Source organism: Lethenteron reissneri, chromosome 11 (genome assembly GCF_015708825.2).
Source record: "Lethenteron reissneri isolate LAM-NWPU_2019-01 chromosome 11, ASM1570882v1, whole genome shotgun sequence".
In the NCBI taxonomy this organism is placed as follows: Eukaryota; Metazoa; Chordata; class Hyperoartia; order Petromyzontiformes; family Petromyzontidae; genus Lethenteron; species Lethenteron reissneri.
Genome location: NC_083789.1, coordinates 11,799,598 through 11,823,043, shown reverse-complemented (window position 1 = coordinate 11,823,043; position 23,446 = coordinate 11,799,598). Strand labels below are relative to the sequence as shown.

The window sequence follows — 23,446 nt, the reverse complement described above, 5'->3', positions numbered from 1 at the left end:
CCCTGACATGCAATACCCCGGCGTCTACAAACTAAGCTGTGTCTGCAGCAGTCGTTACATTGGGGAGTAGTTATTTGATATTTTATTTGAACCTATTGACGTGACTTTACCGAAAGACCCAAGAATATGAATTCCTGCGGTCACGAAAGCTTTAAGTCGATAATAACAAAGTCGCCCCAGCCTAGCCCGCACGGCTCCATCACGGGGCTCGCGCGGCAACGGGCGGTGTCAGAGCGCCGCCTGCTGGCCGCTCAGAAGCCGTGCAGCAGCAGCAGTAGCAGTAGTAGAAGCAGAAGTAGCAGCAGCAGCAGCATCAGGAGCAGTAGCAGCAGAAGCAGTAGCAGCAGTAGCAGCAGTAGCAGGAGGAGCAGCAGCAGCAGATTCAGCAGCAGAAGCAGTAGCAGCAGTAGCAGCAGCAGGAGCAGCAGCACCAGCAGCAGTAGCAGCAGCAGTAGCAGCAGCAGGAGCAGGAGTAGCAGTAGCAGGAGCAGCAGTAGCAGCAACAAGAGCAGGAGTAGCAGCAGCAGGAGTAGCAGGAGTAGCAGGAGTAGCAGCAGCAGTAGCAGCAGCAGCAGGAGCAGCAGTAGCAGCAACAGGAGCAGGAGTAGCAGCAGCAGGAGTAGCAGGAGCAGTAGCAGCAGGAGCAGCAGCAGCAGTACGCTCACTGGAAGTGTGAGGATCAGACACTGCCGAGGTGAAGCGAGCCGGGTGGTGGCGGGGGTGGTGTAAGCGCACCGCTGGCGATGCCGTGCTTAGGAGGCAGAGGTTGGTGGATCACGTAGACATCTGTGAAACTCCCAAATCCACCGGGGCTGCAAAGTGTAACCCGGAGATGAACTATAAACTATTTTTTTATTTTACCAGGTAACATCCACTGAGCTATGTAGCTCTTTTTCAGAAGCGACCTGGCCACAAACGATAGCTGAACGAAGTGGTGTATCATCACGTGGAAATTCAGCCAAATACGCTAAATGCGTGATGTTGATTCTAAATGTGAATGAGAAAACCGGATGACCTGGAGAAAAATCCACGTGACCACGGGGAGAGAGACACGCAAACTTCAAAGAAACAGGCATCACGGTTGGGATCAAACTCACAACCTCCTGTATACCAGGCGACGTAGTTAACGTCTCGTCACCGAGGGTTCGTGAGCCCTTGGAACCCCGACTGTGAGAGAGCTCCATGGTGTTGCCGCATTGCGTGCTGCTGGGCATTCTCCAGGCACTCCGGACAAAGCCAAAATCTCACTGCTGGGAACGGCCGGACAAACATTCCCACCGCAGCACGCTCCTGATCCATCGCACCCGTACTCGGCGAATCTTTCCTGAATTAGTTTAACAAACGAGATCGGACAATGGGGCCGGCGACTCGCGCTTCCGTGGGTGCGGGTACCTTCCAGGGGCTCTCCCTCGTCCGCTGTGAGACTCGCGCTGTGGGACAGGGTGAGGTAGGACTCCTCCTTCTCCTCCTCCTCCTCTGCGTGCGCGTCACGTGGGCGACGCTCGCCGTCTCGCTCCGTGGCACGCGAGGACGAGCCGCCTCCTCCTCCCTGGGAGCCGTCCACCTCGTCGCCGTCGCCTTTGCTTCGATCCGACGACGCCTGGAAATATTCGCAGTCACCCTCCGTCGAAGTGGTGGTGGCCCCCCGCGCGTCTCCACGTGGCGGCGACGAGGGCCGACCGGGGGAGATGCCAAGCTGCCGACCCGCCTCCGGTGCCGAGAATCTCCCCGCCGGCGCCACCGGCACCGCCACCGCACTTTGCCGCCTCGACCGCCGCCGCGAACAATCCGCGTCCGAGCGGTCCAGCTCGTCGTGCGCGGCCTCCGTGCGTCCGGAGGGAACGCGGCCGCTCGCCCCCGTGACGGCCGTCGGTCCCCGCGGGGCGTCGGTCTCGCCGGCGCGTCCGCCGACTTCGTTCTCCTCCACGCGCTCGCGATGGGGCAGACCGGCTTCGGGCTCGGGATGAACGCCGCCGTGCCCGGCGCGATCCTGCCGCTCGGTCGAACCGCACGCCAACGGGCGGCTTCCGTCGGCCATGCCAGGAAAGCCACCGGCTCCGACGTCCGGTTGTGGCTCGCGGCGGCCGCGCCGACCTGGACCTGCCGATCGCACCGTCTCCTCCTTCACCTCCTTCACCTCCTTCACCTGCTCATCCTCCTCCTCCGCGTCGGCCTCCAGCGGCTCCCGTCCATCAGGGTCGGGGTCGGCATGCGGAGCGGCCGCCTCCTCCTCCTTGGGGCTGTAGTCCGACAGCTCGATGGCGGTGATGCCGCAGTCGAGCGAGAAATAATTCTTGGAGCACTTGACGATGAGGTTCTGCAGGTCCTCCACGCTGCCCAGGGACTCGAAGCAGCTCTGTGTGGGCAGCGGGAGCGGCGTTTGTGTTTTGTTAGTTCAACAAAACGGGTTCGTAATTCCCCCTTCCCCCAGGTATAGTAAAGCAGCTTCGCCAACACAATGCGTACACAAGGACGCGCCCCGAGTGCGCATAAAGACGCCTATTGCAGTCACTTCAGATCTAGCTCTGTGATGTCTTTTCCCAGGGCTACTTCTCTGACACTCTGCGAGAGTTTTAACGGACTCTGTTCACTTTACGTTCTATTTGTAAGGGGCCGTCCATAAATGACGTCACACACCTAGGCGCGGGGGGGGGGGGGTTTGAGAAATGTGACGTCACATCAAAATGCGCAACTTTAAATAAATATTGAATTGTTATGACAATACTAATTTTGATTAATTTTAATTAATAACTATTTGATTATTTAAATTTATTAAGGTCACCTTTTATTTATTCCATGAAGGAGCATTATGCTTCTCCACGGGAGAATGGAGAAGCATACATTTTGAATTTATTTTAATGATTGCTATTAAACATTTTGATTCTAATGATTCTACCAGGGCTTTTCATTCTGTGGAATGAATATATAATTTGTATAATTTGACTCTCCATTTTGCTTCTTTCTACTACAAAGTTTCAAGTATTTTTTTAATAGTTATAATTACTTTTAATATTTTATAATTATAAGATAATTTAAATATAATGTGTTGAACATCTGCAGTTTTAGTTAGACGTTGAATATTTTCAAGTGAATTTTATGCTAAATTTAAGCTTTCCAACGCCTACAACATCAGAGTGCAGCGCCACATTAAATACATGGAAATATGGTTTTGGGGGGGAGGCAGAGCTTTGTGACGTCATATTTGAGGGGGGGTCTGACTTTTTGTGACACCGTGTGACGAGGGGGGGGGGGGGGTCAAAAATCGTCCAAAGTCGCGTCATTTATGGACGACCCCTAATTTTCACCCACCGTGGTGACATTCCGTACCCGCCCGGAGGTCTCGCACGGCAGTTCCACCCTTCACTGCTAGAGAATGGCCCACGGAAGTGCATATCACAGAACCACTTCAGAGAGCCCTTCAAATGACCGCTGGTCCACACAGTAATAGCACCCCCCCCCCCAGCCACCTGTCCCACCACCGTAAGTAATGATCACAGCGTGACAGAGAAATCGATGTTTTTAGTTATGATCTATCCACTGCGTGACGAAGGCCCCTCCAAGCCGTCGCCATCTCTCACGGTTCTGCGACGTCACAATCCGTCTGGCGACCTGCACGCGGCCTGGATGTGCCATAAACCTCGCAGCGGCTTTTGGCTCGCCATCGAACAAAGACGGTCACCGCATCGCGCGCTTGCGGATGCGCTTCTGCGGACGCAAACGCCGTTGCCTTCCTATTCGGAAGCCACTGGGAGCTAGGCACTTTTAAATCGAGATTGAAAAGTCATTTTTTTTCAAACACATTTTTTGGGGGGGTTTAGTTTGCGGTCCTTCCCCCACACCTCCGGTTAGCGCGGTCGGCTACGTACGGTGCGAAGGGAAGTTCCACATGCGGTACGTACACAAACCAAGGTGGCACAGACTCGCTTCATCGGCGTTTCTTTGTACAGTCGTCTCGTGACCGTGCCATTATCTCGCGATGCTGGAGAGCCCGGTGTGCATCTCTGTGCGTGTGTACATTGAACTTCTTTTGCGCCGTACGTAGCCAACCGTGCTCGTCGGAGGCGCGGCGGGAGGACAACAAACTAAACGCAAGGTTTCATCACAGGCGGCGGATGAAGAAGACCTGGATTCGAACTCAGGGTATTCGGCGGTGCCGGCTGTGCCCTCCCCTCTCGACTGCCGTGCTCTACAGCAACGGGAATGTGCAGCCGCTGAGTGTGGCCTCGACCCCACGGGAGCCGTGCCAATGTTGCTGTTGCTGCTGCTGTTGCTGCGTACATGTTGTTGTTGTTGTCGCTGCTGTTGTGTGTTATGTTGCTTTAACGCTGCAGTTGTAACTGCTGCTAATGTTGTTGCGGTGAACGTCATCGTTGTGCACGCCGCTGCTGCTAATGCGTTGTCGACTCGCAGCTTCGTACCCGTGGCTACGCCGTCACGGGAAGGGGAGTTGTAACGAATGGGCAGCGAGCAAGGGACGGGGCAGGGAAGAGAGAAGAGGAAGAAGGGAGAGGGGGGACGAGAGGAGAGGGATGGAAAAGGGATGGAGACACGGGAGCACGGGGTGCAGGAGGGATCAGAATCGGAATCTGTATTCATACTGGAGGAGGAATCCGATGAGCTATGAAGCTCTTTTTCACAGATGTCCAGTAGAGGCACAACGACAAAGGATACAAAAAACACGACAGGAGTGCGAAGTATAGGAAAGGTGAACAAAAACGATAAGGAGAGGGAGGAGGAAGAGAGGAAGGAGGAAGAAGAGGAGGAGAGGGTGGAGGAGAAGAGGGAGGAGGAGGCAGAGGAGGAGAGGGTGGAGGAGGAGAGGGAGGAGGAGGAGGAGAGGGAGGAAGAGGAGGAGAGGGAGGAGGAGGAGGAGAGGGAGGAGGAGGAGGAGAGGGAGGAGGAGGAGAGGGAGGAGGAGAAGTAGGAGGAAGAGGAGGATGAGAGGGAGGAGGAGGAAGAGAGGGAGGAGGAGGAGAGGGAGGAGGAGGAAGAGGAGGAGGAGAGGGAGGAGGAGAGGGAGGAGGAGAGAGAGGAGGAGAGGGAGGAGGAAGAGGAGAGGGAGGAGGAGGAAGAGGAGGAGAGGGAGGAGGAGAAGAGGGAGGAGGAGGCTGCATGAGGGCCTCGACGCTGCTGCACGGAGCGGCGTGCGTTTTCACCGTGGGTGGGGAGAAGGGGAGGAGGGGTTCAGAGTGGGAGTGACCACATGGACGTCACGTGGTTTACGGGTGGCTTGAGAGATGTTTTGAATGTTGCTGGTAACGTCGTCATGATGAACTAATGCTGCGACCTTTTTTGCCAGTATCAAAGTACGAAACATGTAAATAGGTTTTACCCTTTCTGGCAATAGAACAGGAGGTGTTAAGATGTTCAAACACCAAATAGAAACCTCTTGCAAGGAATGGAGTCTGCATTAACCACGCGTACTTGCGGTGAACATTCAAACAAACACGCTCCGATAATAAACGCTTTGCCTTTGAAACTGATTGGTCTACGCCAGAGACATCTTAACACCTGATGCATTGCCAGAAAATTTAAAAGCCATTCTTGTTTTCCACGTGAACGAATGCCATTGCCGCGAACGGCTCTCCCGTCGTCCCCGCTGACGTCGTGTGATTTGCCGCTGCTGCGGTCGTTTGTTTGTCTGTTTGTTGCTGGCGCTCACGTGTTCCCCCCCGCCGCCCCCCACCGCCTGCAGGATGTCGGGCTGGCGCGTGAAGTTCCCGTTGGAGTCCTGCAGGCAGCGCACGATGCGCTCGCGCAGCACCAGCGTGGACACGCGCAGCTGGTGCCACAGCAGGTGCGCCGCCTGGATGTCCAGCAACACCTGTGCGGGTGGGGGGGAAGGGGGGACGGAGGAAGAGGAGGAGGGGGGGGAGAAACCCCCACAACCACCAAACTGTTACTACCACACAGCCACCATCTTCAACAAAACAATAAAAATTCGAAATGGAAAATGTCACGACTACGGCCGGCACTTCCACAACCACACTCACAGGTGTCACCGTCGCAATCAAGACAGGCACAAACACAGCAGCCGCAACCACCACAGCCACAGCCACAACTCCACGGCTCACTCCACCGCAGCGGGGCCGGCCTCCACCGCCCCACCTGCACGGAGACGGCGAGCAGACGCAGCGGGAAGGCCGTCTCGAGCAAGGCGTGCACCACCTCCACGTGGCTCGAGATGTCCTCACTGATGTCCTGCGGCGGCACGCACGCACGCCACTCAGCCACATGGTTGCCACCCCAGGATCTTATCTTAAAGGAATGTATCGAGCGCCTTATCCAAGGCGGTTTACACGGAGTTAACAACGGTACATATGGATGCAATGGTGGAGATGAGGTGAATGAAATAGATGAGAGGAAGCAATGGGGACAAATCTGTGATGCGTGAATTCCGTGAAAGTGAAATCGATGGCAGTAAATGATGACGTGTAGATTGATTGGATGGGTCAATGAGTGGAAGCCACGGAATGAGAATATGAAGAGGGAGCAGTAACGGTGGCGGTTATGAGGGGGAGATTAAGCGGGGGGGGGGGGGGGGGGTTCGTGGGGTGAGCTAGGGGTAACAGTGAGAGAGTTTTGAGTGCGGAGCGGAAACTTAAGTGAGCGAAGGGGACCGCTTAATATGGCGGGGGGAAGTCTGTTCCAGTGAAGAGACTGGACGAGAAGAGCGAGGAGACATACAGAGAGAGAGAGAGACGGCAAAGATTGAGAATCATCATCATCATCAGCAGCTGCTGTCCTGGGTAATTTGCAAGTCCTCCCGGGGGGGATTAAATGCCCCGCGTTTTTGTCAGTTGCTTTGTAACAACAACAGCAGCAGCAATAATTATACATTTGAATGCGTCGCTCAAGGCCGTGCGTTGCACGCGTGGCCACGCTGCTGTGAGACCTTCCGCCCGTGATGGGCCCCGGTTTTCTGAACCTCAAGGAGGTGGCCACCTCATCCCGCCGGAAACCGAGAATGAACAGCTCCACGGAAACCGATTCTAGCGCTCTCGGTAAATGACGAGAAACTTCGCGAGATGCAAAAAGTGTGCGCAGGCTGCAGAAAAAATAAATCAAGAATAATTACACTGGTCAACAAAAAAAACCCTTTGTTTTCTGGCCTGGACTTTTGCAGCTGTTTTAGACTAATTTCAGGGTGCTGATTCCAAATCTGATCTCAGATTTGCTCTATCACATCTCATTTTTATGCTATCGGCATACCCCATTTTCATTGATTTTACCCGAAATTAACTCTTGTCACTTATGATTGCAAGTTCTTGTGAGTCAGTGACTGCTTTAGTGTTAAAATATGGTACTGTATTTTTAGGATAGTGTGTTCATAATATCATTTTATGTAGATATCTACATTTATTTAATATTTTTCTTCTGCAATTTTTATTGAAAATGCAATATTTGATATCTCGAAAACCTGATGTGATAGACAAAAACTGATGCCAGATTTGAAATCAGCACCCCAAAATTACCTAACAACCGTTGGAATACCTTATGCCAGAAAAAGTGTGTTGACCAGTGTAATTAATGATAATACGGTGAGACCTCGACATTCGCGAGGGGTTGGGTTCTTGAAAATCGATGCGAGAGAAGAATTCTCTGCGAACGTGGAGGCCGTGTTTCCATAGGGAACGGGGGGTTACGTTCCCCGTGTGGCCGACTGAGTATACGGGAGAACATCTCAATGTCTCGCAGAATTGATCCTGCACTGTACGTTTGCTTAGTTAAATTGTGCAGCAACACAAATCGATAATTGCACCAAGGCAAGAAAATATAATTAATAAAATCAATGCATTTTACTATAAGTTTGGAAGTTTTATTTACCTTGACGTAAAACGACACGGTTAATTGGAAGTTAACGAGAACTCATTTCTCTAGACCTGTTTCTTCTTGTTGCGTTTAGTTTGTTGTTCTTCCCCCGCACCTCCGATTAGCGCGGTCGGCTACGAACGGTGGCGCGAAAGAAGTCCAACCCACACACGTACAGCTCGTGCGCCGCACCTTCATCGTCACGCGTCGACAGCACGCGGCACCCACGGTCTGCTCGAGGCTACACGGCCGGGGGGGGGGGGACACCGTTTGTCCCCCCCCCCACCGTGGGGGGTGGGGTTCGGGGGGGGTTCGCGTGCGGCGCCGACCTTGAGCTGCACCAGGTGCAAGTCGATGTGCCGGTTGCTCGTGTCGTGCTGCACGAACTCCGCCAGGTCCCGCACGCGCTCCGCCGTGCGCCGCAGCCACTCCTCGATCTCGGGCAGGTTGAGCACGGCCCCCCAGTCGGCCGGCGCGTAGAGGGGGGGCAGGCGCTCGTACCAGCCGCCCTCGTCTGCCCAGCCGGCCGGCTCGCGCTCGAACGCCCCCAGGGCCCGGCCGACCGGGCCCGGCCCCACGGGGCGGAACGCGCGGCCGTCCGCGGCGTGGCCGTAGAAGTTCTGGTTCCCGACCCGGGCGTCGCCCAGGTCGTCCTGCATCAGTTTCTTGTCCGGCATCGCGGCTGCGGCTGCTGCGGCGGCGGCGGCCGCGGACGGATCCTCAGCGCCGAGAGGAGCCGGGGGGGCAGGTGCTCAAGGAGCGCGACCTGCTGCCGGCCCACCTGTACCTGCGCTCACGGCACAAAAGACAAAGATTCCCCCCCGGATAACCTTCACGGAATGCTGGGGCAAGGGCCGTGAACGACGAGTACCTGTGAAGGCCGGCACGGCGCAAGAAGAAGTGGGCAGGCAGCACCACGCCCGGCCACCTTTATGTCCCGAGTGACGATGTTTAGACACTGCACCAGGCACTCATTTCAGGCTGAGTCGACCTAAGGGAAGCCCAGGACCATTTCAGATAACTTATGTTGGCCGTGAGCGGGAATCGAACTTGGGTCGCTGGGTTCGTAGTGCGGAGCGTTAACCGCTACACTACCGCTCACGGCACACACGCGCGCACACTGACACACCCACAGACACGCGCGCACACTAACACACACACACACGCGTGTTGTGGTGGTTCCCCGTGGATCACCGCTGACCCCTGAACAAAACGTCTCCTCGTGGACCACGGTGCGGTGAGATGGAGCCGACGGGGTTCTACGAAAACGAGATCTCGTCGTCGCCCCGCGCTGGTTCCACGGACCGCTTCCCGCGGCCTTGCGGAGGGCGCCGGCGTGGCGCGCGAACTGCCGGTTGGGAACCACTGCCCCGGTGCGCGCTTGCCAACCGCACCGATTTAGGCGGCAGGCTGCCGATTTATTTGGCAATCGCACCTCCGATTAGCACGGTTGGCTACGTACGGTGCGAAATAAATTCAACATACATAAGTACATAACTACCGCCACGCCCCACCGCCTTCAAATAATTATTTCCCAAAAAAGACAAATGCGTATGCAGTTAAAATTATTGAATAAATTCGGCGACCTAACATTGAAATCGTTCGGGTGGGAGAGGGAGCCAGCAGCAGAGTAGCGGTGTTGTGTTTCTCACCGGTTCAGATGCCACATGCCGGCACCGCCGGGGGGGGGGGGGCTCATGGGCGCCTCCCCGCACGGGTGGCCAGGGCCATCTGCTCCGCCCTGACTCGCCACCGCCAGCGTCGACGGATCATTCGTAATTATCAAGTAAAAAAAACTAAAATAAGAATCCGCTCATCGGCTTCATTACCGGCAGCATCGTAACGATCGCTTGGCGGCAGCGGCAATCAGCGCACCGCGCCGTGAACCCGGCGACCCCCGAATGCCATTAACGGCCAACATCAGCGGCGCGCAGCGATATCCGAACCGGTCCCAGGCACCGCACCCCGCAACCGGCGTGGACCGGCGCGGCCCATGCCGCGCATTCGTGACAAAGCCCTCCATGCAGCGGTGGATCGACGAAGAAGGCCCGCGAATTGAATCACGCGCCGACAAAAGGACCACGATGCCTCCTGCTGGCTCCGGGGGTGGGTCGGGGGGGGGGGGCGTCGTGGAGCTGGGAAAGCACTCACGGAGCGAGCAGGAGGAACCCAGCAGCGCTCATCCGGAACGATGGATGCGTTTATTTATTTATCCGCGTATTGATTTATTTATGCATCGCTCAATGGAGACGTCACCCACTGCAGATGAAATTTGCACCCCGGCCCGATCGTCCGAAATCCGCAGAGGACAGCGACGTGGAGCCTCGCATTTACGCACAGCAGGAGGGTGTCTACAGGAAACACGGTGGAGAAAGAGGCCGCGCCGAGAGGAACTCTCTCGTAGTCTCACTGGCTACCCGTGCAAATGAGGTGTTGCATATTCAGGTTTTATCCAGGTAAAGAAATGAAGGCGCTTATGTATATGAGTGAGCCTGGGTCGGGTTGCCATCATTTTCACTTACTAATATATCTCCGGCAGCCTATGGGTCTACGGTTAGCACGACCTCGGTTGGTACACAGGAGGTCGTGGGTTTGATCCCGACCCTGGCGCCAGCTTGCGTGTTCTCCCCGTGGTCGCTTGGATTTTTCTTCGCGTCCTCCGGTTTTTCATCTCAACGTTTAGAATCATGCATTTCGAGTACTTGTACGCGAAAAATTTCCACATGATGATAAGCCACTTCCGTTGTGCTATCATTTGTGATGACTAGGTCACTGCTCAAAAAAAGCTGTACAGCCCAGTGGGCCTTACCTGGTAAAATAGTAATATAGTCTAATAGATTTAGTTTAGTTCTATGATCAAAACTGTGCAGTTTCCCTGTAATAAAGTTCAGCACAGCAACACCGGAACAACCCACTTCCTGTTGCCATCCCAACACAGGTGGGGGTGGCAACGCCTCCTGTTAGATATCGTGGGATACCTTTTTGCGAGTATCAAAGTATAAAAAATAAGAATAGGTTTTACCCTTTCTGGCAATACCACAGGAGGTGTTAAGATGTTCAAACACGAAACAGGAACCTTTGGTACAGAATCAAGTCCGCATTAACCACAGGTACTTGTTGTGAACATGCAAACAAACACGCTCTGATAATGATAGATTGCATTGTCTTTGAAACTGATTGGCCTGCACCAGAGATAGCAGCCTTCTTCAGGGCCTGGTCTCACCGCCAGTGTCAGACCAGAGAAGGACGCCAAAAGGTGGACAGCACAAGGACAATGCCACGCGTATCAGAGCATTTAGACCTCGGAGTGAGCAGCAGCTATATCATGGGACATTTCGCCAGTATTAAAATATGAAAAATGAGAATAGTTTGACCCTTTCTGGCAATAGAACAGGAGGTGTTAAGATGTACAAACACGAAAGAGATACCTCTTGCAAGAAATCAAGTACTGCGTTAACCACAGGCGCCTGTGGTTAGCACCGTTGGCTACGTACGGTACGAAAGAAGTTCAGCATACATACGTACATATGCACAGGGTTGTCTGGGTCAAACCCAGGCAGATGGCAATCCAATCACAAAAGTTTTGAAGACTCAAATATTGCAAACAAATCCACCGCACGCTGTATTCCGGTTTGCGAATTTTTACCAGAAAATTTGATCCGTGTTTTCGTTTGATTTTTTTTTCATTTAAGCTTTGGCAAGGTTTAATTTTCTACTACACGCCGGACATTATTTTTTAATGTCAAGGCCGCCCCGTGCAGGAAGGCAGTGGCCGGGTTCGCCTCACGAATCTTGTATCGATGCGTGAGCGTGAAACCTCAGAGCAACCGAGGCCAAAACAAAAAGGAACAAAATAAAACCCGAACGCTCAAAGCAAAAAAACCCAAGGTGCATTTTTAACAGCCAAACGCGGAGAATGGATTTTGTGTTGTTGCTATCTCATTCACAGGGCAAATATTTTACATCTTGTTTTCGCGGTTACAGACGTCAGACTTAATTCGAGAGGGAAAGCCTTCACGCTCGACTAGCAGGGAGAGATGAGAGCGAGAGATGAGAGAGCGAGAGATGAGAGAGAGATGAGAGAGAGATGAGAGAGAGATGAGAGAGAGATGAGAGAGAGAGATGAGAGAGAGATGAGAGAGAGAGATGAGAGAGAGATGAGAGAGAGATGAGAGAGATGAGAGAGAGATGAGAGAGAGATGAGATGAGAGAGAGATGAGAGAGAGAGATGAGAGAGAGATGAGAGAGTGAGGGATGAGAAAGAGATGACAGATGAGAGAGCGAGAGATGAGAGAGAGATGAGAGAGATGAGAGAGATGAGAGAGATGAGAGAGAGATGAGAGAGCGGGAGATGAGAGCGATGGTGGGGGGGGGGGGGGGGGGTTGAGGGTGCATTGGTTTTCCAGCACTGCACAAATTGGAGTGCAAGGAGGCCTCGTCGAAGTCCATTCCGAGGGCGTCAGCCACGCGAGTCCACGGCAGCTGTCACCGAGAAGGGCACTCTCGCGTTTTCATTGCATTACATCAACGTCGGGATTTTTCCGTTTTATCTCCAAGCGCGTTCCCCACCTCTCCGATCGGCGTCGTGTTACGAGATGAGGGGGGCCGTGTCCCCCTCCCCCCCGCCCCCATCAGAATACTCCGTGTGGCGGTGAGCGGCGCATCGCCGCCTCTCAAAGAGTGGCCGTGTGGGAGATGGACGGCGTCCTCAGAACAACTCCAGGGACGGTTCAGCCAAAGGAAGGGCCCAGAGCATTTCGTTTCGCTCCGTCGCTCGCCAACCCAACGTAAATGTTCATTCACGGAGGTGCAAGATCTCTCTCTCCGTGTGTGCGCCGCGTCCTCTCTCAAAGTCCATCATCACGACCGTCTTTCCATTCAGCTGTAATTAAATTTGCAGTCTTCCCCGGCGTCTTGTACCTATCAGTGCGTCCGTTCAAAACACGTTTGTATTCACCCTCTTGTTATCTCAGTACAGGTGCCAGAAATCAAACTTTGCCTTTCTCTTGTCGTTTATTGTGAAAATTCGGTCACAGTTCCTATGATCACTGTTACATTGCTTTTATGGATTTATTTTGGTGATTTCGAAAAGTTTTTTGGTTTGGCCATGTTTGTTTGTTGTAGTATGGAGTTAGACTGATGGCCTTAATCTAAGTTGTCTTGTGGTTGTTGTTGTTGTTTGACTTGCATCCCACTGGGATTTTTGCACACAGCGTTGGTGTACGGTGCTTTTTCTGCAATATTTTGCTGTCTTTTCTTGGATTTTTCTGTTTGCACATAGTCACTTAGTCACTTTAAGATGTTTTCTTGTTCATGTTTTTGTTTTTTGTTTGTTGCGGTTGTACCCGATTCAAGAGCCGAATGGCTCACAGGGATATACCTGATAAATGAAAATGAAAAAAAAAACCTGTCGCGTGGGAGGCGCGAGCGGGACCAGGGTGGAGGTGTGGGTGGAGACGCCTCCATAGCAGGGGAGAGGTCTCGGAGAACTAGGAGCGAGTTCGGATCCACGATCTGAAGAGAGACCGAGGTCATTTACCACCTGTGCGCAAGCAATTGCGGTGGAATGGTCCTGGCAGAAACCTGATTGCACTGGGTCGTGGAGACTGTGGAGGGACGGGAGTCATGTGAGTAGGTGACCCTTGCTATGAATGAGCGGCTTGAGAGAGGATGGAATTTTTGCAGGGATTGCTGCGGTCCAGTGCGGGGAGTTTCTTCAGAATGGCAGTGACAGCAGCCGTCGTGCGAGCCAAGGGAACGGGACAGGACGATGTGGAGGCACTGACGAGGCTGGGAACGTGGTACGGGGTCAGGGTGGGAAGACCGTGGGGGGTCAGTTCGCTGGGTCGAGGATCGAGGACAGAGGGAAAAACTAAATTTTATATTTGGGCTTTCACGACCAATATTATGATTCATGGTACGGTGTTTTGGGGTTAGATGGTCACGTAGGTATAATGTTAATTTTTAACCATCACCCTCCACCAACCTGACAGAGCCGATCAAATCAATGTGTTACGTTGTGGGAAAATGTGCTTATTGTTTTTTTTGCAAATCCGTGACAACTTGATTTGCTTGGCTCTGTCGGGTGGTGGAGGTTTATATTAAAACATATAAATATTATACACGACACGACCTTCTGTACGCCTTTGGTCTAACACCGTTTGAGACGAGGCTCAAAAGAAAGCTGTATCTGATGTGGACCAATCAGTTTCAAGGACAATGCATATATTATCAGAGTATGTTTTTTTTTGCATTTTGACCACAAGTATTGTGGTTAATGCAGTCATGATTCCTTGTAAAAGGTGTTTTTTGTTGCCAGAAAATAGGGGAAAAACCTATTCTCATAAACTAATTAAATACGTATTTTTTTTTGCGACTGAAGCGGTGATGTTGTTGATGTTGTTGTTGTTCACGAGGGAAGTCCAGGGGTAGGCGGTGGTGGGGACACAGGGCAGGCTACGGGAGGAGCAGAGTCTCTTCAAGAGAAAGCCACCTGGATAACCCCTCGGCATGGAACGTCTCGCTCTGCAAGGGTGCACACAATGCCAGACACCAGACTGCCATCTCTGATTCCCCCCCCCGCCCGGCCTCTCCCGGAGAGGTCGTCGCGGCCGCGTCTCACGGCCGCCGCCACCGCGATGGTCCCCGCCCGAGATGTCGACGCTCGCCGACCGCCATCACTCGACGTTCTCGTCCGATGCCAGATCCGGCTCGCGCGCGCGGAACCACTTTGTGCGGTAACGGCGTCTCCGGCGCTCCCAGACGTGGGGCGCGGTTACCGGCGGCAGATGTTCGGGATCCGTCCTCGGGTCCTGAGCCACTTGTTGCGGCAGCCTCGAAGCAAGGTGTCGTTATTCCAAAGGTTCTAGCTGCGTGCCCGCGCACGTGCATCGGCGCGGTGGGGCGTTCGTGAGTGGGCTCGCCTCGTCACGAGAGAGCGAGATAGCAAACGCGCACAGAGGGCCTCGCGCGTGGCTCGCACGCGGGGCCCGTGGCTCGCGTGCCCATTGCACTCAATTGCATTTCCACACGGAGAGAGGAGGGGGTGGGGGAGAGGGAAGAAAAATTTAACTTCACCCGCAGGATGTGAAGATGTCCTCCCGTGTGATGAGAGCTGGGCCGGGCGGATGAGACGCGGTCGCGTCGGGCGCTCGGGAGAGTTGCTTGAAAGCAAACAGGCGTCGCAACCCTCGCCCGAGGTTGTTTTACCACTCAAATAATGCAACGAAATAAATGAAACAGCAACGCGGTAAACCGGCGTCGTCGCCTTGTGAACACACCGTCGGCGCGCGCCTCAAGTTTCGCCCGTCGTGGGTAAAGGTTCTCGAACGCCGACGGCTCCGGCGTGACACTGCCACGGCCTCGCTTGTGCAACTCCACGGTTCTATGGCCAGTGGTTATTCTCAACCTTTTGTTGGCTGCTACTGTACCCCCTCCCCCTGGTTGCATTTTGTTTGAACCGAGTTCACCCTCCCCCCCTTGCCTGACCCAACACGGTTCTGAGAAATAAATGTATGAATAATGAACGTAAATATTTGAACCAATTGTCCATTGTGTGAGTTATCCTAACGAGCTCGTAACTGCAAGCGAATACAACTTCAACGGACGCTCTTCATGCGAGAGGTGATTTGTTCGCGCTCGCTGATTACTCTTGAAAGCCACATTGTTTACGATCAATGGGTTTAGGAAGGTCTTTTGTATAGTTCTAGGTTACCGTATGGATTACAAATTTATCGTAGTTGTTTTATATTGCAAGATTCGTACATGATTATTCACCAATAACTTTGACCACGTACGATATAATTTCACACGTTTATAAATCACCCCACGTACCCCCTGGGACATTTCCACATACCCCCAGGGGTCCACGTACCCCCAGGTGAGAGCCACTGTTCTCTGGGTCTCTATGTGAGTATGTGAGGTTCTATATGAGCGTATGGGTCTATATCTGAGTCTGTGCCTCTCGATGCGACTTTATGGATCTGTATGTGAGTCTGTGGGTCTCTTTGTGAGTTTCTGGCTCTCTGTGTGCGAGTCTATGGGTCTCTACATAAGTCCATACATTTTTGTGTGAGTATATGGTTCTCTGTGTGAGTCTATGGGTCTCTGTGTGAGTCTATGGGTCTCTGTGTGAGTCTATGGGTCTCTACGTAAGTCCATACAATTTTGTGTGAGTATATGGTTCTCTGTGTGAGTCTATGGGTCTCTGTGTGAGTCTATGGGTCTCTGTGTGAGTCTATGGGTCTCTACGTAAGTCCATACTTTTTTTGTGGGTATATGGTTCTCTGTGTGAGTCTATGGGTCTCTGTGTCGAGTCTATGGGTCTCTACGTGAGCCCATACATTTTGTGTGTGTATATGATTCTCTGTGTGAGTCTATGGGTCTCTGTGTGAGTCTATGGGTCTCTACGTGAGTCCATGAATTTGTGTGTAAGTATATGGTTCTCTGCATGAGTCTGTGGGTCTCTGCTTGAGTCTACACCACAAAATGCAGCATCTAAATATGATTGCATCTCAAGACCATCGTGCAGACAGTGTGCACGTTTATAATATAGAGAGAAGAGACAGAGGCAATTAGGGCTCAGTAAAAAAGAAAAGTCTTGAACGTTGATGTCAAGAGGAGCCGACAGAAAGCATGGATGGCTTGGGAACGAGGGGTTCAGACAGTGGGAGCAGCAGAGGAGAATGAAAGAACTCACTGCAAGCTGGTAGGGGCCTCGCTAATTTATCCTTCCAATTTTAGGTGCGGCTAACTCGGCCCATGAACATTATCCCATCATACTATTTTGTTCTTTCGGTAAAGTCACGTAGGTGAAAAGAAAAATAATAAAGAATAAAAACATACAAATAAAATAAAATATAAATGAAAACCAAAGAGTATGGACCCTTGCAGTCACGAAAACTTCAAATCTAGAATTAACCCATCATGTTTAGTTAAATAAGTAACACTTCGTGGTAAGTCAATAATAATTGTGGTATATCATTTTCTGGCATAGGAATGTGGAAAGTCCACCACTGGCTCTAGGTTCACTCACTGGGAAAGAGCAACGACCTGTTCAGTGCTCACTGGAGCAGGAAGATGCCAGATCTTCTAATTAGCTAAATGAGGAAGTCATGGTACATGTCATAATTACTCTGAGAGACAGATAGAGGAACGCGTGGTTTGGAGAACACCCAGAAAATAAGAGATGTCACGTTGACTGTTCAGAAAAAGTGAGTGAGCTTTCGCAGGACACTACTGTATTTATACATTTTTATCTAACCGGGTAAGGTCCATTGAGCTATGTAGCTATTTTTCAGAAAAGACCTCGTCACGAATCATAACGCAACGAAGTGGAAAATCACGTGGAAATGTATATCAGCCAAATACTCTAAAAGCATGTTGATTCTAAATGTGGAGGACCCAGAGAAAAATCCAAGCGACCACGGGGAGAGAGACATGCAAACTCCAAATATATAGGCGTCAGGGTTGGTATCGTACTCACGACCTCCTGCACACCAGGCGAGGGAGTTAACATCTCGCCACCGTGGCTAGACGGGACGATGCACCGATGGTCGAGACTAACGACGGAGTGGCAGCTAAAGGAGGGGACTCGCACGAGAAGATATCGGCCACGGAGATCGAGCGACGAAAACAGATTGTGTGAAAGGTGACACGTGGATTGTTACATCGGCTTGGGGAGACCTCCAACCATCAATGGAGTGATCATGGCTGATGCTTGCGGTGTAATAAATGGCATTAATGTCAACTTACAACGCTCCATCGCCGCACAGCATTCGCTCGCTCTGGTAGAGAGGGAAAGGACAACTCAGAGCCGCGAGTAGCCACGCGGGGAGTCAGCGCCACCAACAATTGCCCAGGCTTTGCGGTCCTCTACACACGAAGGCGTTTTATCGGCCAAACAACGAGCGTTTACACGCGGGAGGAAAACCGGAGCACCCGGAGAAAACACACGCATGCGAGGGGGAAACACTCGATCCCGTACCAACCGAACAGGTGGGTGTCCACATTTCCGCTGTGCCGCCTTCTCCTGGCAAGCCAGGGCACGGCATCTCCTCGACACGCCCACAGGAAGGGAGGGAGCGTCGCTGCATTTGCGTGCGGTCATCCACCAACCCTCGCTGCTGCCTGCCACGGTGCTGGGTTACAGGCAGCCACGCGCGTAGCCACCGCTACTGGGCACGTGACAAATTTTGGCGTCGTGCAGGATTCCACAGGCTCTTAAATACAACACATTCCTGCGGAGGGAGCTGGTAGGAACGTTGGGTTGCTCGGTCAATGGCCAGGGTCAACGGCGGCGTGGTGTATTTCGCAAATATGCCCGACTGTGAGGGCGGGCACAAGCCGGCGTGAGTAGGTTAAACGTTGAGTTTTATAAGGGCACCACGGGGTGACCAGCCCCTCCCCACCCAGCCCCACCCCTCCCACCCCCTACCCAGCCCCACCCTCCCCACCCAGCCCCTCCCCACCCTCCCCACCCAGCCCCTCCCCACCCTCCCCTCTCCACCCAGCCCCACCCCTCCCATTTTTGGATGCACGACGGACGGACACAATAATCCCCTGTGGGCTGGTGTAACCAGGAGGTTCCTACCAGTATTATATTTTGAGAGCTTTGTCAAACCATGGGCAGATGAAGGCCTCCCTACACCGTTTATGTCGGTGAGGGAATTCATTTGACCATACCTCACCACACTTGGTCATCATGGCAGCTCCTTATGGCTGTGATAAGAAGCGGCCCAATTTGCAAGAATGCGAAGCAAAATCATAATTTGCCACGATCAGTCCACTGCTGGATGAGGGCCTGAGCCTTATATACGACTGCAACGTCATTATTGTAACGTTACTGATGGCCACACAGCTTTTCGGGGGTGAGGCGGTGGCCCGGTCCTTTACGTGCCGCACTACGAACCCGACGACCTGAGTTTGATTCCCGCCAATGGCTCAGATCAATGGGGAACTGGTCCTGTCGCTATGTCCCTCCAACTTCGTCAACCCGCGCTGGCCAGCGCGGTGAAGTGTGGGTGAAACAACGCCGCGTCACGGGCACGGCGGCATGGGTGAGGCATTAGTCCCGCAGCGGATTAACGAACGGCTGTAAATCGTTATTTATCCCTATCGTGAAATGCGGACGATGACGGAGTTGCTGCCAAAGGAATGCAAAGCGGCCCAGAGGACGTTCCACTGGAGGAGATGGAGCGATGGAATCAGCTCGCGTGAAGGTGCTTGGTAGATTGACAGTTAAATGCATCTCACATGTTTAACATGGCCATTATTCAGATAATCATTACAATGCGATTTTGTTCGACAGAATTGAAATTTGTTACGTTTTCAACGTTTTTTTCTTCAATATTCTGTCTCTTTAAAACGACTCCACGGATGTCAGGTCGCCCTGCAAGAGGTAATGTTGCACGCGTGTCGACGGGCACTGCGTTTTCATGCCAGTGGCCAATTCAAGAATGATGTTTACTCACTTGACATATAAACTCCCCCCCCCCCCCCGGCCAAAAAAAACATCCAAACAATCCCGTCGACAACAGAGTGGGCAATAAAGGGGACACACACAAACATCGAGAGAATGCGAGACGTTTCAGCCAGTTGAACACGTAGTGAGCTTTCGTGATCAATATTTTGCATAATAAAGGTTTTTGGGTTAGATCGCGTAAGGGGCCGTCCATATATGACGTCACGCACCTAGGGGGGGGGGTCAGACATTTGTGACGATATGTGACGAGGGGGGGGGGGAGGTTTGAGAAATATGACGTCACATCAAAATGCGCAACTTTAAATATAGACAACACGTTCTACTTAATTAAATAGACGTTTTAATAAATGTTTTCTCCTACACATTAAATACGCACTACAATGACAATAGTTTAAAGCGATTTGAAGCATGTTTAAAGTTTTTTTTGGGGGGGGGGGGCAGAAATTTGTGACGTCATATTTGAGGGGGGGTCTGACTTTTTGTGACGCCGTGTAACGAGGGGGGGGGGGTCAAAAATTGTGCAAAATCGCGTGACGTCATTTATGGACGGCCCCTTAGTATAAATGTGCAAATCGCCCCGATGATGCTGGATGTAATTATACCAGCGAAACGTCGTGCTACTCAGATTGTAAATGTTGTGGATTTACTCTCCAACACACGGGTGGGCTGAAGTAGTCACTAATTGGCGTTTGGTTGACGTGACAAATCCCTTACTAATTGGCTGTGTCGGGTGGTGGAGGGTTACGGCACATTTATACTATGGGGACCTCATTTGCCAGTAAAAATATGATAATTGGTTCTTTACCCTTCTATCTGGCAACAAAACTGACACCTTTTTGCAAGGAGTCATGTTTGCATAGACCGCAATACCTGCAGTCATAAATACAAACAAAAGACATAACTCTGATAATGTGCACTGTCCTTGAAGTTGATTGGTCCACACCCGAGACAGCTTTCCTTCGAGCCTAGTCTCATATGGGTTGGACCAGATGACGCCAAAAGGCGCACAACTCAAGGACAATGCACCATCAGAGTATGAGAGCTCGGGGCAAGCATCTACACTATGGGGACCTCATTTGCCAGTAAAAATATGATAATTGGTTCTTTACCCTTCTATCTGGCAACAAAACTGACACCTTTTTGCAAGGAGTCATGTTTGCATAGACCGCAATACCTGCAGTCATAAATACAAACAAAAGACATAACTCTGATAATGTGCACTGTCCTTGAAGTTGATTGGTCCACACCCGAGACAGCTTTCCTTCGAGCCTAGTCTCATATGGGTTGGACCAGATGACGCCAAAAGGCGCATCTACACTATGTGTGTAGATGCTTGCCCCGAGCTCTCATACTCTGATGGTGCATTGTCCTTGAGTTGTGCGCCTTTTGGCGTCATCTGGTCCAACCCATATGAGACTAGGCTCGAAGGAAAGCTGTCTCGGGTGTGGACCAATCAACTTCAAGGACAGTGCACATTATCAGAGTTATGTCTTTTGTTTGTATTTATGACTGCAGGTATTGCGGTCTATGCAAACATGACTCCTTGCAAAAAGGTGTCAGTTTTGTTGCCAGATAGAAGGGTAAAGAACCAATTATCATGGCACATTTATACTTACGCGATCTCACCCAACAACCTTTATTATCGACGTTTCAGCCATTGGCCCTTCTTCGTGGCACATGAAGCGGCAGGCCAGAGGTACATAAGAGCGAATGATAAGAGTTGGCGACTGAACCTTGTGTACAACATGGGCAGAGCTGGTGAGGATTCAACTGTAAACCTTTCTTCTGATGACCAACCTTGAAAATGGGCACGTGAATAGTTACCTAATAGCAGCTAATGAGCAGCAGACGCAGCCTTCCAGAATGAAAAGTGCATTTCCAAATGAACCCATTTCGATTAAAGGCTAAAACTAAATGTACGAGACTTTGCGCTGCGCACTGCGCGACGACTTTGCGGGGGAGGCCATCATCCAGCAGTGGATTGAGCATGCAGGGAGAGCTAGAGAGAGACACACATTAACTGCACGGGCCTTTTGAGCGGTTGAAGGGCCCCGCCCTTGCCGTACATTTGTTGATTGGAAGCCCCCTGGCTGAGATCACGACACCAGACACCTTGCCAGCAGCCCCAAGGCGAGCCGTGCAATCGGCGCCCCCCACAGCCCCCAAACCCCAAGGGCAAGCAGCATCTAGGCGGAGGGTTTTGTTAAAGTGGGCAACATTTTGCCTCCCCGTGTTTTCCGTTCAAATAAAAATAAGCTTTTTTTTTTTTTTAAACCAGAGTCATAATCATTCGGTGTTGTCCGTCCAACCAATACATTCTCAGAAATGTTGAGAAATTAATTATTAGAAGTCGCATTTCCCTCCGTACGCGCGCGGGAATTGAAATAATGACATCTTCGTTCTTGACATTTTAAATTCCCCACCGCCCCTCGCATTTGGCGCGCGCGCCCCCGCCACCCACCGCCCTCGTTGGCCCACGCGGACGAGGGCCCCCCCCCCCCAGACCTCGGCCCTCGTGGGGGGCACGAGCCCCCCCCCCAGACCTCGGCCCTTGTGGGGGGCACGAGGCCCCCCCCCAGACCTCGGCCCTCGTGGGGGGCACGAGGGCCCCCCCCAGACCTCGGCCCTCGTGGGGGGCACGAGGCCCCCCCTCAGACCTCGGCCCTCGTGGGGGGCACGAGGGCCCCCCCCCCCCGTCCAGCAGGGAAGGGCCACGCCTCGGCCCCGTCGCTCGACTCGTAGCTCGCGGCACACCGAGACGCCCATTTGTCCGTCGGTATTGACGCCGTCGAGATAACGGTGACACATTATTCTTGTGTCCTCATATTGTGTTAACAGGCAGCAACAGCATCAACAGCAACAGCATCATCATCAACAACAGCATCATCATCAACAACAACAGCATCCTCATCAACAACAACAGCATCATCAACAACAGCATCATCAACAACAGCAGCAACCAAGCAGACACGTCATGAGTTGATTTTTTGCTGCTGCGTTTGGCAATGGTGCACACGCACAATTAACAGCAACGGCTTAACACATCAATCAATAAATAACACTGTCGCCCTAAAAGGAATTAAAAAAATTACCCGATACCAGTGAACGTTACGCCCAATGGCCCTCCTCCACAGCACATGGAGGCACAGACACAATAACATAATGATTTACACACACACACACGCGCTTGTTTATCGCTGATAATTTAAACGAAATAAACACGGAACGTCGTGTTGTCACGATGTACATTATGAAATCGTTAACGTTTAAGCGATATTAACATCATAATTTATGATTATTGTGAGCGGTTATGGTTCGTCAATCCACTGCTGGATGAAGGCCTGTGAGTGAAAGGTGTCTCGAGCACCGACCGCACACACAACCAGAGCGTGCACGACATCAATCACAAATTCCGAAATAGCCAATTGCATTTTCAAGACAGGCGTCGCCTCGCCTCCGTAGTCGCCTCTGGCTCGTCACAGATGGGCGCGCTCATCATCCTAGCCGTCACATTAAAACACGCAAACAGCAACAAAAAACATCCGAGGCCTACATTTGAAAATAAATACAAAGCGAAGACGTGCCCAGTCTCATGGCCGAGGGGTGAAGCGAGAGGCAGCGTCTTACCCGTCCGGCATAAAAAATCCTCTCGCTCTCTTCCACGATCCTCCTCCTCCTCCCTCGTTCCAGCCACGCCCGCCAGTGATGCTGCTGCTGATTCTGCCTCTTAAGATGATGCTGCTGATGCTGCTGCTGCTGATGCTTCTGCCTCTTAAGATGCTGCTGCTGCTGGTACTGCTGCTTATGATGATCACGGTGATGCTGCTGCGGCTGATGTCACTGTGCCTGAGATACTGCTGCCGTCTGCTGCATGTGATGATGACGACGACGATGCTGCTGCTGCTGCTTGCTGATGTCACTGTGCCTGTGAAACTGCTACCGATTGATGCTGCCTCTGATTTTGCTCCTGGCTGCTGCTGCTGATGATGTCGGTGCCCTGCCCTTCCCCTCTCCCTGACGCCGCTCGGCAGCCAATCGCGGGCAGGCCCTGGCCGAGGATCCTGTGATACCTGCTGGTTGCCGGGGCAATGGGGACGTGATGGACTTGCTTAATGAGCGAGGGGGGCAGCGGGAGGGATGCAGCAGCGGTCA

The 23,446-nt window shown here is 52.2% G+C and overlaps 1 protein-coding gene across 4 annotated transcripts in view; it reads right to left on the bottom strand.

The window, feature by feature from the left end:
* The window catches only part of LOC133341456 (A-kinase anchor protein 6-like), a 124,212-nt gene extending 100,805 nt beyond the window's left edge, over positions 1–23,407 (bottom strand). For all 4 annotated transcript variants that reach the window (XM_061550102.1, XM_061550105.1, XM_061550103.1 and 1 more), the window contains exons 1-5: positions 22,922–23,407; positions 8,142–8,599; positions 6,109–6,201; positions 5,663–5,824; positions 1,393–2,356 (exon numbers count right to left, since the gene is read on the bottom strand). In XM_061550102.1, the coding sequence (XP_061406086.1) occupies positions 1,393–2,356; positions 5,663–5,824; positions 6,109–6,201; positions 8,142–8,489 (1,567 nt within the window). In that variant the 5' untranslated portion in view covers positions 8,490–8,599; positions 22,922–23,407. The remainder of the gene's footprint in view (positions 1–1,392; positions 2,357–5,662; positions 5,825–6,108; positions 6,202–8,141; positions 8,600–22,921) is intronic.
* Between the last annotated feature and the right edge of the window lie 39 nt (positions 23,408–23,446).